The sequence below is a fragment of the Nicotiana sylvestris genome, chromosome 8 (genome assembly GCF_000393655.2).
Source record: "Nicotiana sylvestris chromosome 8, ASM39365v2, whole genome shotgun sequence".
Lineage (NCBI taxonomy): Eukaryota > Viridiplantae > Streptophyta > Magnoliopsida > Solanales > Solanaceae > Nicotiana > Nicotiana sylvestris.
The window spans coordinates 203,846,500-203,865,057 of NC_091064.1; the positions used below are offsets into that span (position 1 = coordinate 203,846,500).

The following is an 18,558-nucleotide window of genomic DNA, read 5'->3' on the forward strand; positions in this document are numbered from 1 at the left end:
ATTTTGAGGTTTAAACTCTAGGACGTTGTGTCTTGAAATTTGAGCGAAATTGGATAATTTTTAAATATATTATAAACTGTATATATATTTTAAACAAAAGTGACTACTTGATCTAGTTGCTACCGGAGTCACAAAAGACTATCTAAATTGATTCACTCGATAGTTGTATCGATGATTTTCACTTGTTAATATATAGAGTCCAATAATCATATTTTGTGTTGATACAAGAATGGAATTTCTACTAGGGAGACAAAAGATAAAAGAGAAAACATAAGTAAACAAAGGTACAAAGAGATCACTATCATTACCTTTATAACTATGATTACAATCATTTTATTTCTAATATAAACAAAATGAATGGAATTAAAGAATTGATTAACAAAGATTTGTAAGATCAGTAAGTATTCTGTGCAAAAAATGTTTAAGCGTCGGAGGGAGCAATCCAGTGGCGTCCGTTGACAAAGCTCTTGGCTAGAAATGGGTGGGCCGTGTCGTAATCCAGATCACGGGCCCATGATACTCCCATCACTGCTGCTGCTCCTGGCCCCCAGCATTTGTACACTCCAAAAAATGCAGTCCTGGAATTTGTCATACAACCCAGCCCAGTTTAGGATTTAACTGAATATTGGAAGCCCAAAAAAGAGCTAAAATACAACAAGAACTGATTAAACTATAAATACCAGCGGGTATATTAATAATCGTGTTCTATCAATGATAATCTATGTCTCCTGTCTTACTTGTTCTTGTTGCTGACGTGGTCCCAGTAATCCCAGCCACCATGGGCCACAACGTCATCGAAGTAGGTGTAGGAATAGACAATTCTGGAGTATTGGCCCATAGCACGGCCCACGTAAAGTGGGCCAGACCCTGTAACCCTGCACCCTATGAATGCAAATCCAGACTTGTCGTCTGGGGATCTTCTATCTTGGGCTGCTATGGACCCAAATCTTGTGGCTATTGAATGCAGCTCGCAGTCCTGCGCCAACACAAGCATATGTTACATTTTTGTAAAAATAGCACGGGCTAGCCAGTTTTTAGACTGATCATTCAAAAATAGCTAGTGTTTGCAAAGTCATTGAAAAATAGCCACTATTTTGCTACAACACGGAAAGCTCCAGCATAATATACTGGAGATTGATGCACCTGTGTATGAACTTCCAACATATTATGCTGGAACTCCAACACGCGGAAAGTTCCAGTATAATATACTGAATATTGGAGCATTGGTGCTCTAATCTCCAGTATATTATGCTGGACCGGTATATTATACTGGAACTTTAGTATAATATACTGGAGTTCCAGCATAAGTATATTGGAATTCCAGTGTACTTATGCTGGACTGAAGTTCCAGTATATTATATTGGAATTCTAGTATATTATACTGGAGTATTTTTCCGGATTTTGAATAGTGTTTTCGGTCAAATTTATCTTTACATGAAAAGTGGCTAAATTTCGATTACTTTTGAAACTGTGGCTATTTTTGAATGACCACTTGTAAATCTGGTTATTTTTGAATTTCTCCCAGACATTTTTCTTAATTATATTATTTGGACAGTACAACACCAACATCATGTCTCAATCCCAAGTGAGTCGGGATATAAATAAATTATTAGAGTCATTATTTGAGGATTCGCTTTTTTGTTTGACTATATTTTCATATATATTTTCTAGCTTATTAATACATTTCATATAGTTTCTAAATATGAAATTTTATTTTTCTAAAAATGTTTAAAATATGAACCCAGAAAATTTGATATGTTGGCATGATGGCATCTGCACTAGGAACCTACTAGTAATTATTTAGGACGTAAATAGCTGTAGCATAGTTTATACAGCACCCATATCCTAGTAGTGTTAGTTTTTAATTAGTCGTGAACGTTTAAATAATGGAAAAAGCAATCCTCCTTTTATGCTACAGACATCAAGAACAGACAAGGATTCCAGCTTTAGCAAATCGGCAAAATTATATCTCACTTTTTCAAAAATTTCTTGTAGCATACTATTAGGTACTACTTTATCTTCTCTTTCCTCATCTTTTCCGATGCACGATATATTTTTTTAAAACAAATTGTATTACTTTGTGCTCACACTTGTAAGATTCATTTTTGACGTAACCCAACTTAAAAATTTAGATCATTAAATAAGGATTTCCCACGGGACGGATGTAGTGTATAATCGAAATATTTAATTGAACTCATAACTTTCGATGCAGAGTAAAACATTTACATGTAAAAATTTATTAAAATTGCAAAAATAGTAGATATTAACCCATAACTTTAATAATATAATGAATTCAATGTTAAAAAATTTAAAAATTGAACTCAAAAGGTTTAAATCCTGGATCCGCCCATCTGATGTCCATAATCATATATAAGAGTAGATTAACGTTTTAGATATATACCTTATACATGGAGCGACCATTGCCAAAAATGAAGTCAATAGAGCCCTCAATGTAACATTCTTTGAAGTAATGGCGGCCGGCGTCGTCGCAGAGAGTGTCCTGTGCGCCGTAGAATCCACAGCCGGAGAAGAAAGCCTTGTCGCCTGATATCCGAAATGCCACTGCTTGCCATCCCTGCATTCCTGGCAATGGTGCTGGTGCTGTGTTCTACAACAGCCAATTGCCATTACATTCAACAAAAAATGAGATATTTTCTTGTGACAATTTTAATATTGTGGTAAAACTTATATATACAATCAGACTTCTCTATAACAATATTTTATTATAATAACCATTCACTATAAAAGTCAAATTTTTATCGCAACTTATTTTTTTTATTATGTTATAATATATGTTCTCTATAATAATATTTTACTATAGCAGTCAAAAAATATCGGAATCAAAACTGTTATAGAGAGATTTGTCTATAAAAATGAATAAGTAACCTGTAGAATAAAGTAGATTAGCTGTCACAGACTAAAATATATTAACTAATTGTGTAAAATTCTTTAAATTGTAAGTCAAGTCCATAGAGATTGGATAAGGTTTTATAGGTTGGGGTTTTCCATATATTCTCCAAGTTATCTAGAAAACCACTATAGATAATTATCAATATTTAACGTAAACTATAACCTAGAAAGACAGTAAATAACATATTATAATTCATTATACTTTGCAAAAAATACAAATTGTATAAAAACTTAAATTCATTCTCTGATTGGTGCAAACTGAAAAAGTTTTCTGACATTCTTATCTAGTGTTGTATTTTTCCAACTTTGGCCACACAGTGTGATATGCAACTGCAAAATTGCCTCTCTCTTTCACACACACACACATTCTTGTTTACTAAAAGTTTACTGGAAAGAAAGAAAGAAAAAGGAGAAAAAGACCATACTTTGAAGCTAATATTTCGAGCAGAGAAAAAAGGAGCATAAACAGTGACAGAAGCAGTTTGATAGGTACGAAGCTGTTGTCCATCTGCGCCTTTGTCCTTTGCTCTATCATGCCATTCTATTATCGTCACCTCCCTCCCTGCTCCTTGAAATGTTATGTATGGCTTTGTTTCTGGCACCACCACTTTCTCTCTACGTACAGCAAAACACATTTCCATTAAAACAAGAGAGACAGACACCCGTGAATTGGTCAATAAATGAAAATGTACGAATTAAACATGTTCACGTACTTGAACCAAAAAAAATAAATGTCACTATATGTAGATATATACTCTACTTGCATGGTATATAAGAAAGATAGAAGAATTAACCTAAAACTGCTTGTACTAAAAATAGTAACGGATATATGATATAAGTATAATGTATGTATAACTATGCATAATTAGTGCATAATCTATGTATACATGCTTGAAAAAGTAAACAATGAATCTGTACGGCTATTTGTTTAAAGATCCCTATAAGATAATGAATTATACCATCTGAATTTCACAATTTTTTTTTTTGCGTGTGAAGGCACTTGCATTGTTCAAGAAAGGTGTGAATCATTAAATACACGTCTTATATTCTATCTTTCAACTCTCTTTAAGGAAAAAGAATTAACTTCTAAACGTGACAATGTAAAAAAAGTTTTATATTATCAAATCACCTAAATGACAATTACGTATAATCGTCCATGAAAAGAGGAATTAGTAACCGCGAAAACAAATAGGAGTATATTTTACGCACGACCAGCTTATATAAAATGAATCTAAAAAAGTAATTTACCCCATAATAATTTTATAATTAGTAAAGGACTTGATTGCTTTTTTTTTTCTTGGTTACACACTGTTAGTACATATAGAAAATAAACGCCCAAAGATGCTAACATGTGAAAGTAGTTAAACAAGAAGAGGATGGGCAGGAGGAAGAAAATAATTACATGTAATAACCAGGGCAAATGTCAATAATGACACTCATTCGGTTGTTGTGTGGAATAGAGTCCACAGCAGCCTGAACTGACTGGTAATCTCCAAAACCATTAACGTTAACTGAGATATGGCGAGTGCCTGAAGGTCCGATCCATTTATGGCGCCGGTGCTTCATAAAACTGGACGCTGCTGATACACTGCTACACTCTGCAAAAAAGAAGAAGAATAAACAGTAATGTACGAAGAAAATGGTGAATATGGTAAAATAAGAATAATTGAAAACAGCCATTAAAATAGAATTTAGTATCCTGAAAGAATTTGAGAGAGAATGTAATGTTGGGAAACTGGGGAAGAATGTTATTAAGTGAAGGAAGTATATATATGTGTGGAGAATTTGGAATCTGCAACGGTCATATTTTCGGTGTTCCCTCGCCTTTAATTAATTATATAATGTGCTAATAATTAATTTGTTATATATGCGTGACCATTTTGTTCAAAAGTCAAGAACTTGGACTCTTATATTTGTTTTGATCATTTGTAACTTAGATTTCTGTGCTGATTAGCAGCAAAAAGTATAATCATACACTATTCAAGAAGAAAATAAGAAAAGGAAAATACTATTACTCTACAAATATAAAAAGTTAAAAGAGAGAAAGGTTTTATGAATTCAAAAATGTTTTTTTAGTTATATGGCAATATCGGTATTTTAATTACTAACATGAGTCATAGGTAAAATTAAACATAAGATCTATTTCTAATCCAATTGTAACTGGTCAGTGGAGATTATTTTCTACAATTCAATATATTCGGGTATCAATGCATTTGGAGAATTCGATTATTCTGTATTATACCTAATTTATTGAATAGTGAGTTCTTGGAGAAATTCAGAACATATAGACTGGATTAGTAAGTTTTTTTTTTTTTTTTTTGAGTACCCAATAAGTTTTGAATTTTAGTTTTTCACACTTCAGTACTTAAAACCTACATTTATAAATTTTGCCTCCTTAAATTAAGGACCCGTTTGGCCATAGATTTTGTCAAAATAAATTTGGGTTTTATTTGGCAAACACATGTTTGGCCATAGATTTTGCCTACATTTTGGCAAAATCCCATTGAGCTGGTTTTGGGCCAAAATATCACTATTACATTTTTTAAAAATTGCCCCAAACTTTTTAAATTTATAAAAGAGCCCACCATTTATTATTTTGTAATAATATTGCTACGTCTTCTCGGTCATCTGATAGTGTACCATGTTCATTATAAAAATGATAATTTTGTATCAAATTTATTTATGTTCAGGACTATGGTTTGCGATAATATAATGAATGTTATTGATAATGGTACTGTTGGATATTTGTGATAGTTTTTAGAACTTGTGGGTATAAGTCATATTTCATGTTTTTTCAAAATAAATTTGGGAAATATGTTTTGAAAACTCATGTCCAAACACATTTTCATCTTCAAACCAAATTTCACTCAAATCAGATTTTTCAAAATAAATTTGGGAATCTATTGCCAAACGCTAGCTAAAGGTAAAGGAATTTGTGAAATCACCAAAAAGTTGCGGTGGAGTTGTAAGTACTCATCCACCCTTAATCAAAGGTCTCGAGTTCGAGTCATAGGTATGAAGTCGCATTTGTTAGGGTCTTAGGGAGCGCTTGACCTTGCAATGTCGAACTTCTCGGCACGAATTCGGATTTAATCGGTAACCCCAATGTGTGTACCGGACACTGAGTGAGAAACCAAAAAGGAAAAAAAAAAAAAAAGGAAGTTGTGAATCATTGACTGCCAATATAGATCCATATGCATTATTATATCGTGAAATGAATAAATGCAATGCTGATTATATTCTAGTCTTTTCTGTTATAAAGTCTTAGAAATGGCTGCTACCTACCAGTCAGAGACTCAGTATATTCTAACCAATATATATGTCTTCAACATTAAGTCCTGCAATTCTGAGTATAGATGTTTTTTTTAAAGCGAATCATAAAATAAATTATAAGTAACTCACTGTTAAAAGGTAAGCATAAATTGAAGATAATTAAGATAAAAAACCATAGCTAATTAAATTATCGAATAAGCTGCATTAAAGAAAAAAATATGAACATGCCTGAGATAAGTTAAAATGAAGTAACAGGTTAGTGAAGATTCATCTAGGCAAATTTTACTTATTTGGAATTGAAGCATATTTGTTGTTGTATAGAAAAAATAATAGTACTCTCGTTGTTCTAATTAAGAGAGTGCTAGGACCCGTAGTCTTCATTAAAACATATTATAAATCAAACGCTTTTCCAGTTAAAGACATGAAAAATACATGAATAAAACTATTGTTAAAGAAAAAAAAGCTATAGACTTTTTTTTTTTTTTTTGAAATTAACTACATATAGTGGAGTGCCATTCTTTTTTGAGATGGAACAAATCATAAGAAGTAGTAACACTAAAAAGAAGGGAGAAACAACACCTATAGAAAAGAAACATGATATTAAATGAAGTCTACACCATAAGCAAAGGGGTTCCAAGTTCGAGTAGGTTTGAGCTCTGAGTACAAAAACAATTATATTTCTTAGGAAGTGTTTTTTACCTTCTAATGTGGAATTTTTTTATGCTTATTCGAATTTAATTAGTTGGATCTCAACGTGAATACTAGATATTTACTGGGAAACAAAAAATGAAGAGCTGTAAATGTCTCTGAGTTTATAGATAAAAGGTTGAAACGGTCATGTTTATGGAGTAGTAATTTGCATGTGGGGAATACATAAGGGTAATAGCGATAGTGGTGTGCATGTAGGGAAAAAATGGTCCTAGCATGGTCTCTACATTTTTGTACTAATAAAATACACTATAGTTGTTTTCCCTTTCTCCCCTTGGTCCCTAGCTATGTGGGGACCCACTATAAGTAATTTATATTTTTTGTTTTGTTTTTAATGTTCATGGAAATGGGCCCTTCGAATTTAAAAGTCAGTTTTTTTCGAACGTTGGAAAGGGGGGAAAAGAACTTTTTCCACACAAAGGGGCGTTGAGACAAAAATTCCAAACTTGTATAAAGATTGATTTTTCTAAAAGAAACATGAAAGTTATTTATGATGGGATGTTGATTCTGCTTGATTTTTGGGCGTAGGCCCTCAAATCATTGAACAAACAGTTAAAAAGAATGAAATCATATTAATTAACCATTGAGCAATTAATAGTAATTCGTGTGTAGAATGAAAAAAGAATTTCTCTAAACGAAAAGTTAGTAGTACTACTGTTAGTCTGTAATCAATATATTTCCTGCACGAACTATATAAGATTTGAGAACGTAAACTCCAACTCAAGAAACTAAGATATATATATAATCGTTAATATTCACAGATCAATCACACGATAATAAATTCGTTCCCGAAACTTCTACGCATGGCCCGACACATTATGGGAGCGGGTCATGCTCGAAATGTTACCTTCATCAGATGCCGAAGACAAAAGGTTAACTATGGCTATGATGAGTGGTTTTGCTAGCATAAGCAATAATGAAATTAGTATTTTTATAAATGATGAGAGAAGGATAATTACACTGATGCACAAGAGCTCAACAAACTCTTGAAATAGCAAAAAGATATATCAAAAGAAAGAAAAGGAGGGAGAGGGGAAGGTTATTCTACCGAAGAAAGAGGGAACACACATTTGCTTTAAATAGTTTCCAAATAACTATTTTGCACCTTTGATTGTACCTCACCAAAAATCTTATTATTGCGAATAGTTTATTAAAGTCACTTTCTTTTATTGATCTACAATATCAATATATTTCGTATTAATATTGTTATTCAAGATATATATATATTGTTGTTCCTCTGTACTTGTAAATAATGATTCTGGAAATTAGAACGTTAGCTTATAAACATAAATATAAATAAAAAACAGAAATTAATTCGAGCCCACTGAATTCACAGTGTTTCCTTAAGGAATTTAATCCCCTCCTAGTACCCAAGGTTATAGATTATTTCCTCCCAGGATAGAACGAATTACACACTGGTGTAGCGGTACTTCAAACCCCAGTGTTTCAACGAACACAAAGTTCGGCAACAAATCACACTTATGGATGCTTTGTTTGTAGTTAAAAACAATGCAGAATAAGGAGGACAACTCAGAAGTCGAATGGAAATTCTGAGAGGAAGGAATGCAAAGTATAGCCAATGTTGAATTCTTACTGAAGAGAATATCAAATTGCAATTCGTTTTTCCAGTGTATACGCAGTGTATACAGAGTGTATATCCAGTATATGCAGAGTGTATATCCAGTGTATACAGAGTGTATATTAAGTGTATACAGAGTGTTTCAAGTGTTTTTTCCGATGTGTTCTTCTTTCTCTCCAACTTATGCTCTATTTATAGCAGTTATTTGAGAGAAATCCGCCCCTTCCATGGTGCAACAAGCACTAGATCATGGAGAAAGCACTTACATGGTGGTATATACACTTGCTTGGTGGGAGGAACACTTGCACCATTGTGGGAGGTGCACTAGGCTGCATTGTTGCTTAGTGTTGCAACACAATACACGGATTGGAAAACATCCGTTACAAACACGGATTATATCACGTTAATATTCACTATTAACAAATAAATTTGGTCCAAAAAATTAATCAATCGATCGATCATTTGACCAAATCCGAATCCAAATCCCATTTCCCATTCACTCTAATTTTAAGACTATTTCATCTTAAACAAAAACTCAACAATCCCCCACATGAATGGGGAATGGCTATATCATGGAAGTATGCATGAAAAACTTGTGTGATTTGCAAACAAGAATTAATTGCATCTGGATAAGTAGGTTTCCCTTTGAACTTTCCGTAGTGAACTTATGTCGGATATACTCGGTCAATCGGTAGATTTGATATCTTTGAACCGTCGAACTTTAGTGTATACCTAGACAACCATAAGTCACACAATCAATCCCTTAACCGTCTTTGGTTCTCATTGTTGTGTTCGTTTCAGCCATGAACACTGCCTGGTTTCATAAGTGCGTAGAGAATTGGCCTTGCAAAATTCTCCTTGAAGCGGCTAACACTTCACACATACATAGGTGATTCCTAAACGTGTCATCTCATAGATACACTATTTGATATACCCTGTATCAAATTTAGAAATCATTAAAAAGCCTTAATGCTTTATCCTTGGTACTGAACATTGTCTCATCACGAGAATGGACTAAAACAAATTTTGTTGACAATGTTGAACCGTCATTAATGACTTTGTTTGATCTCCTTGAACCTAGATCTTGGGATCTCCAGTCTTCTAGGTAGAGTTACCGCCACAATGACTTGTTCTCGGCCATAGTCCCATTCCCCTCGATGATTTCTCAACTACCTCTCTAGTTAGGCCTTTTGTAAGTGGATCTGACACATTATCACTTGACTTTACATAGTCAATCGTGATAATTCCTCTAGAGAGAAGTTGCCTAACGGTTTTATGTCTTCGTCGTATATGACGAGATTTACCGTTATACATAACGCTCCCAGCCCTTCCAATTGCCGCTTGGCTATCACAGTGTATGCATATTGGTGCCAACGGTTTGGGCCAAAATGGAATATCTTCCAAGAAATTCCGGAGCCATTCAGCTTCTTCACCGGCTTTATCTAAGGCTATGAACTCAGCCTCCATTGTAGAGCGGGCAATACATGTTTGTTTGGACGACTTCCAAGATACCGCTCCTCCACCAATAGTGAATACATATCCACTTGTGGACTTCGAATCAGTTGAACCGGTGATCCAATTTGCATCACAATATCCTTCAATCACCGCAGGATATTTACTGTAGTGCAAATCAAAGTTTTGGGTATGTTCTAAGTATCCCAAAACTCGTTTCATTGCCATCCAGTGAGATTGGCCTGGATTGCTCGTGTATCGACTTAGTTTACTTATAGCACAAGCTATATCTGGTCGTGTACAATTCATGATGTACATTAAGCATCCCAACACACGAGCATAATCCAATTGTGATATGCTTTGGCCTTTGTTCTTTGCTAGTGCAAGATTCACGTCAATTGGAGTCTTTGCAACTTTAAAGCCCAAGTGCTTGAATTTTTCAAGTACTGTCTTAATATAATGAGATTGTGACAATGCCAGGCCTTGAGGAGTCTTTTGGATCTTAATCCCCAGAATTAAATCTGCAATTCCCAAGTCCTTCATATCAAACTTGCTAGTTAGCATACGCTTAGTAGCATTTATGTTGGCAATGTTATTACTCATTATCAGCATATCATCCACATATAGGCAAACAATGACTATGTGATTTGGAACATTTTTAATGTACACACATTTATCACATTCATTTATCTTAAAACCATTTGACAACATTGTTTGGTCAAATTTCGCATGCCATTGTTTGGGTGCTTGTTTTAGTCCGTAAAGGGACTTAACAAGTCTACATACCTTATTTTCTTTACCTGGAACCACAAACCCTTCAGGTTGTTCCATGTAAATTTCTTCCTCCAACTCTCCATTTAAGAAGGCCGTTTTAACATCCATTTGATGAATTTCAAGACCATACACTGCAGCTAATGCTACTAACATCCGTATGGACGTAATCCTTGTAACTGGGGAGTATGTATCAAAGTAGTCAAGACCTTCTCGTTGTCTATACCCTTTGACAACAAGTCTTGCCTTGAATTTATCAATAGTGCCATCATCTTTCATTTTTCTCTTAAAAATCCATTTAGAACCCAAAGGTTTATTTCCAGGAGGAAGATCAACCAATTCCCATGTATGGTTGTTCAATATGGATTCTATTTCACTATTGACTGCCTCTTTCCAGAACAATGATTCCGAAGAAGACATAGCTTCTTTAAATGTTCGAGGCTCATTTTCCAATAAGAAAGTCACAAAATCTGGTCCAAACGAAGTAGACGTTCTTTGACGTTTACTACGTCTTGGATCCCCCTGATTAAATGTACTTTCTTTTGTTTCTTCCCGAGGTCATTTAGATACTTCACCAATCGACTCGCATTCCTTTTTATACGGATATATATTTTCAAAGAACTCAACATTATCTGATTCTATAACCGTATTATTATGAATGTCGGGATTTTCTGATTTATGAACCAGAAATCGATATGCTTTACTATTAGTTGCATATCCTATGAAAACACAATCAACTGTTTTCGGTCCTATTTTTACCCTTTTGGGTTTAGGAACTTGCACCTTTGCCAAACACCCCCACACTTTAAAATAATTCAAGTTGGGCTTCCTTCTTTTCCATTTTTCATATGGAATGGATTGTGTTTTACTATGGGGTACTCGATTTAGTATTCGGCTGGCCGTAAGAATGGCTTCCCCCCACAAGTTCTGTGGCAAACCAGAACTTATCAACAATGCGTTCATCATCTCCTTTAATGAACGATTCTTTCTTTCCGCAATCCCATTGGATTGGGGAGTGTAAGGGGCTGTTGTTTGATGAATAATTCCATATTCTAAACATATTTGTTCAAAAGGAGATTCATATTCACCACCCCTATCACTTCTTATCATTTTGATTTTCTTGTTAAGTTGCGTTTCAACTTCATTTTTGTATTGCTTGAATGCGTCTATTGCTTCATCTTTACTATTAAGTAAGTAAACATAGCAATATCGAGTACTATCGTCAATAAAAGTTATGAAATACTTCTTTCCACCGCGAGATGGTATTGACTTCATGTCACAAATATCTGTGTGAATTAAGTCTAAAGGATTTGAATTCCTTTCAACCGACTTATAAGGATGTTTAACATACTTAGATTCCACACATATTTGACATTTTGATTTTTCGCATTCAAACTTAGGCAATACTTCCAAGTTTATCATTTTTCGCAAGGTTTTATAATTGACATGACCTAAACGTACATGCCATAAATCATTTGACTCAAGTAAGTAAGAAGAAGCTGAAGTTTTATTATTAGTTTCAACAACTATTACATTCAGCTTGAAAAGGCCCTCAGTAAGGTAACCTTTTCCTACAAACATTTCATTCTTACTAATCACTACCTTGTCAGATACAAAAACGCACTTGAAACCGTGCTTTACAAGAAGTCCAGTAGAGACTAAGTTCTTCCTAATCTCGGGAACATGAAGGACGTTGTTCAAAGTCATGACCTTGCCAGAAGTCATCTTGAGAAATATCTTACCGTATCCTTCAATTTTTGCTGTAGCAGCATTTCCCATAGAGAGCGTCTCTTCGGGTCCAGCAGAAGCATATGTAGAAAATGCTTCCCTCACAGCACAAACATGGCGAGTGGCTCCAGAATCAATCCACCACTCCTTTGGGTTTCCTACCAGGTTGCATTCAGAAAGCATGGCGCACAAGTCATCAACATCATCATGCTTTTCTACCATGTTTGCTTGACCCCTTTGCTTGTCTTTCTTCCGAGCACGACACTCCGTAGATTTGTGTCCGGTTTTCCCACAGTTGTAGCAGTTTCCACTGAACCGCTTCTTGCTTGGGTTGTATTTCGGACCAGAAGCCTTCTTTCTCTTTTTGTTATCTTCAACAATATTTGCTCCCATTATTGTTGAATTTCCACGGCCTCTTCTCTCAGCAGCTTTGTTGTCCTCTTCGATTCTCAATCGAACAATGAGATCTTCAAGGGACATCTCCTTTCGTTTGTGTTTCAAATAATTTTTGAAGTCCTTCCACAATGGAGGCAACTTCTCAATTATTGCTGCTACTTGGAATGCTTCATTGATGACAAGACCTTCAATGAAAATTCCGTTAGTAAAATTACTAAAAAATTTACTTTCAATATCAGTATTTATTTGAAACATACCTTCAGCAAGTAGATCATGAATAATCACTTGCAATTCCTGGACTTGGGTAATAACAGACTTGCTATCTACCATTTTGTAGTCCAAAAATTTTGCGGCGACGAATTTCTTCATCCCGGCATCTTCAGTTTTGTACTTCTTTTCAAGTGCATTCCACAATTCTTTTGACGTCTCCACGCCACTGTATACATTATACAGGTTATCCTCCAGCCCGCTAAGAATATAATTCCTGCACAAGAAGTCAGAATGCTTCCATGCCTCAATCACGAGAAAGCTATCATTCTCTGGAGTTTCATCTGGAAGATCAGGAACATCTTCCTTGATGAACTTCTGTAGACATAACGTAGTCAAGTAGAAGAACATCTTTTGCTGCCAGCGCTTGAAATCCATCCCGGAAAATTTTCCGGGTTTCTCTGCCGGTGCCAACGCCGGAGTTCGACTTGTCGATGCGTTGGCAGTCATCATCGGAACAGCTTGATTTCCGTCATTCGCCATTTTTAATGTAAAAATGACACAATCAAACGTTTAATAAACGTTTAAAACTGGAGTGAAAAATCACGTAGATTTTAATCTCCAACAAAATGCCACGAAGGTTTTAAAACTGGAGTAAAAATCACGTAGATTTTAATCTCCAACAAACCGCCACGAAGGCTTAACTCTCCAAACGGGAGTACACAAAAAACCACAAAGGTTATAGTTTCCAGAATAATAAAAGTAACACAAATACAGAAATTAAATTATTAAATTATTAAATTCCTTAAGATTGTTGTTCCTCTGTACTTGTAAATAATGATTCTGGAAATTAGAACGTTAGCTTATAAACGTAAATATAAATAAAAAACAGAAATTAATTCGAGCCCACTGAATTCACAGTGTTTCCTTAAGGAATTTAATCCCCTCCTAGTACCCAAGGTTATAGATTATTTCCTCCCAGGATAGAACGAATTACACACTGGTGTAGCGGTACTTCAAACCCCAGTGTTTCAACGAACACAAAGTTCGGCAACAAATCACACTTATGGATGCTTTGTTTGTAGTTAAAAACAATGCAGAATAAGGAGGACAACTCAGAAGTCGAATGGAAATTCTGAGAGGAAGGAATGCAAAGTATAGCCAATGTTGAATTCTTACTGAAGAGAATATCAAATTGCAATTCGTTTTTCCAGTGTATACGCAGTGTATACAGAGTGTATATCCAGTATATGCAGAGTGTATATCCAGTGTATACAGAGTGTATATTAAGTGTATACAGAGTGTTTCAAGTGTTTTTTCCGATGTATTCTTCTTTCTCTCCAACTTATGCTCTATTTATAGCAGTTATTTGAGAGAAATCCGCCCCTTCCATGGTGCAACAAGCACTAGATCATGGAGAAAGCACTTACATGGTGGTATATACACTTGCTTGGTGGGAGGAACACTTGCACCATTGTGGGAGGTGCACTAGGCTGCATTGTTGCTTAGTGTTGCAACACAATACACGGATTGGAAAACATCCGTTACAAACACGGATTATATCACGTTAATATTCACTATTAACAAATAAATTTGGTCCAAAAAATTAATCAATCGATCGATCATTTGACCAAATCCGAATCCAAATCCCATTTCCCATTCACTCTAATTTTAAGACTATTTCATCTTAAACAAAAACTCAACAATCCCCCACATGAATGGGGAATGGCTATTAGATACTTTTATTCAATCAATGTTGTTAAATTTGTGATAGGAAGGTGGCACATTTTAGGATAAGGCATGGGAATGATCCCTCCAGCTATGAATTTGGAGAAAACAATCTGACAATTGCTTTTGTTAGTAGGCCACCATGTCCGACTGATTTTTGGCTGGGTATTAAGCACCAGAAACTATTTACTCCCTCCGTTTCAATTTATGTAAACTCATTTGATTGGGCACAGAATTTAAGAAAAGAGAGAACACTTTTGATCTTGTGGTCTAAAATGAGGCACATATATTATGTGTGGCTATAAATCTTTGTGTAAAGGTAAATTGTTTCCAAATAAAGAAAGAGGTCATTATTTTTGGCACGGACTAAAAAGGAAATAGATTCACATAAATTGAAACAGAGGGAGTATATTTTATAGTAGAAAAGGTGTATAAATCTTGTATAATTTTTATATATAACATATGGAATGTATATATATACAAAAAAATATAAATTTTATACATTTTTCGACTATTATTTTTACAGCGACTATATAGTGTCATTTTTTCTTTTTGGTTTTACATTCGGGGAACTTCTATTTTTTTTGCAGTTTGATGGAATTCTATTGGTTTAATCCAAAGCCTACTTATTCGATTAATTCTGATTTACACTGGATAGGCCAATTAATATGGCTAGAGCATTCAATCCTATGCAAGAGTGATTGTAATTTGTAAGGAGAAAGAATTAAGAATATAACTATTAACTTTTAAAATTATTTTTGTTTTGAAAAGTATTTTTTTAAGTGCTTTTCAAAAAAGTAATTTTGATGAGCAATAGTTTGTGTTTGACTAATTAATTTTAAAACACTGTTTGCTCAAGCTTGTAAAAAGTGATCTAAGTGTATCTTTTCAAAAGTATTTTTCAAAAAAAGTATTTTGGGAAGAAACTGTTTTTTCCTGCTTCACCAAATCTAATATTATTTCTACTCAAATGCACTTTTTTACTTCTAAAAGCTTCTTCCGAGTTCTTCAAACACATTAACTTTGAAAAAAATCACGTTTGACCAAAAAAGCTTGGCCAAACAGGCTATATATAACATATATCATTGTCACACTGAGTTTGTAGTAGGGCATTTGCATCTATACCCGCTTTTTGTGTCACGTTTTAACTTGTGCTCGCTTTGCAAAAAAAAAAATTGCAAACGTACCCGCTTCTTCGCATAACTTCAGCATACGGGGCTGAAGTAGCTAAGGCAATCACACAAAACTTCAACATTCTAGAAGACGGACCTGAAGTTCAGCTCTAGAGCTGAAATTTTTGTTTTGTAACTGGCGAATTTCAGCTCTAGAACTGAAGTTTTGTTTTGTAATTGGCGAACTTCAGCTCTAGAGCTGAAGTTTTTGAGAGTTCCAATATGGATATCTGATAAAGAACCTTAAATATTCCCTTTTCTATCAAACTTCACAAGTCGATCAAAAGTTTCAGTTGCAGAAAAAGAAAAAAAGAATTCTGCATACATATTGAAATACTTAGACCAATATGTATACCTGCTAAGCCTGAATTTACATGTAATTCTAAAAGGAGTCTTTTCTTCCTTTTTTCCTTCAAGTATTCAACTATTCAACTACATAGAAATACATAGAAATAGGAATAGACAGTTTTCTTGAACGTTTGTGATAGTTCCTTCAAGTATTCAACTACCAGACAGTTTGTGAACGTTTGTGGTTGTTTGCAAGAAGAAGAGGAAGAAAACGAAGGAGGAGAAGGAGGAGGAGAAAGAGGGCTGAAGTTATTTAAAAAGTGGGTATAAGTTAAAAGTTTTTAAAATAATGGGTATAGGTTAAATGGGGGCGACCAAATAGGGCACCCCGTGCAATTTTTACGTTTGTAGTGCTGTTATTTATGAAAACAGAGAAATCAAATTCCGTAAATCAAATTCATAGACTACATAATTTTTTCATTTTTCCCTTTTGGAAAAGTTTCAGTATTTAGGATGTGTTTGGTACGAAAAAAAATGTTTTCTATGGAAAATATTTTCATGAAAAATGAGTGGTTTTATCACTTAAAGTATGAAGGAAAATATTTTCCATGGAAAATGTTTTCATAGAAAATGAGTGATTTTATCACCTATTTTTCCTTGTTTGGTTGGTGAGTGAAAAAAAATTTCCGGAAAATATTTTTTAGTATTTGGTTAGAAAGCAGAAAATATTTTTTTAGAAAAATATTATTTTATACTATTCTTCTCACCCCCCTTCCCCCAAATCCCCATGTTTCCTTGTTCCTCCCCTACCTTCCCCCCCCCCCAAATACCCAATATTTTCAGGATTCTATTTTCTTCGAGAATTTAATTATTCTTCTAAAAATTCACACAAACCCAAAGAAACTAATATTGTGCTTTACTTTTTTACGCAAAAATAATGTTAAAATTTATGCTCCATAACTAAAAAAGAAAATACTCTTTTTTTGGTTGAAAAAAAAGTACTCTTTCTACTATATGTAAATAAAGTATTCATTTTATTGAAATAAAAGAAAATACTCATTTTGTTGAAATGAAAAAAAAAATACCTTTTTACATCAAGAAAAGAAAATATTTTTTTTTGTTGAAATGAAAGAAAATAGTTTTTCTAAATGAAAAAAAAAATTATATATAAAAAAATATTCATTTGTTGAAATACAAAAAAATATCTATCTATAACATGAAAAAAACGTACTATTAATAATATTTTTATTTAGGGTGGGGTTGGGGAATGTTTTCCCTTCTCTTAATAGGGAAAACATTGAAAATGAGTTCATGAGGAAAATATTTTCCACAATATTTAAACCAACCAAACATGAAAAAATTTAAAAATATTTTTCGAAAAATATTTTTCTTCATACCAAACACACCCTTAATTTGTTTGTGTTTGTTGGAAAATCCTTTTGACAAAAGTATCTCGGAATGAATCTGTGTCCAAATTAGAAATAGGCCATTTCTTAGCAATATTTAATGGGTAATTTCTTCTCCGTTCCTTTTCTTGTTCTCCTCCTTTTTCTTCCCCCCTTCTTCTTTCTTTTTCTTCTTCACTTTTTCTTGAGCTACCGGAACAACCTTTCTATTTTACCAGGTAGGGCTAAGGTCTGCGTTAGAGCCGTCAAAATGGGCTTGGCCCGTGAGGTTAGCCCAACCCAGCCTGGTACTTGAGTAAGATTGGACTAAGATTTTTTGAGTACATTTAAAACTAAGGCTTATAAGCCCGGCCTAAGTCAACTTGTGGGCCCTAGGCTTGACCGAAGCTAGGCCTGGGCCGGCCAGTGGGCCAAAAATTAATTAAATTCAAATTAATTAACTATTAAATATTTAAAAAAAGTAAAAAAAAAACTATTAACTATAATCCTCATTCCCCAACCCTAGATTGCTCATTTACTCTTCCATATCAACTAAAATTTAGATTTTTGACATGCATGTAATATGAGAAAGTAGTTTTTCTTTTGCTTAATTAATAACGAACTCGAAAAGTTTTAGGTGGCCAATAATAATCTTTTTTCAAACGAAAATATTACTTTAAGCAGCCAATAATCTGTTTGGATTACTTTAATATATTATTAATATTTAAACTGCTCTTGAGTATAGAAAAAGATCAATTTTAAATACACAAAAAAATTGACCACTAGCAAATTTCAAGAATTTTAAAAATATTATGGATTATAATGATGAAATCAGCAAATGATGTTAATCCTAAATTAAAAACCTCAGCATATAAACTTATTGAAGCAATCCCTGAATTTGAGGAAAATGAAAGAAAAGTATTAAGAAAATATTCATTAACTTTAAAAAAGAAGAGCTAGA

At 33.9% G+C, this 18,558-nt stretch overlaps 1 protein-coding gene across 1 annotated transcript; it reads right to left on the reverse strand.

The window, feature by feature from the left end:
- Nucleotides 1-234: 234 nt before the first annotated feature.
- On the reverse strand, nt 235-4,721 carry LOC104219083 (probable pectinesterase 68). Its single transcript, XM_009769716.2, has 5 exons — nt 4,313-4,721; nt 3,336-3,525; nt 2,402-2,608; nt 738-976; nt 235-578 (listed from the first exon to the last, which is right to left on the reverse strand). The coding sequence occupies exons 1-5, from the start codon at nt 4,588-4,590 to the stop codon at nt 422-424; spliced, it is 1,071 nt and encodes a 356-aa protein (XP_009768018.1). The 5' UTR covers nt 4,591-4,721; the 3' UTR covers nt 235-421.
- Between the last annotated feature and the right edge of the window lie 13,837 nt (nt 4,722-18,558).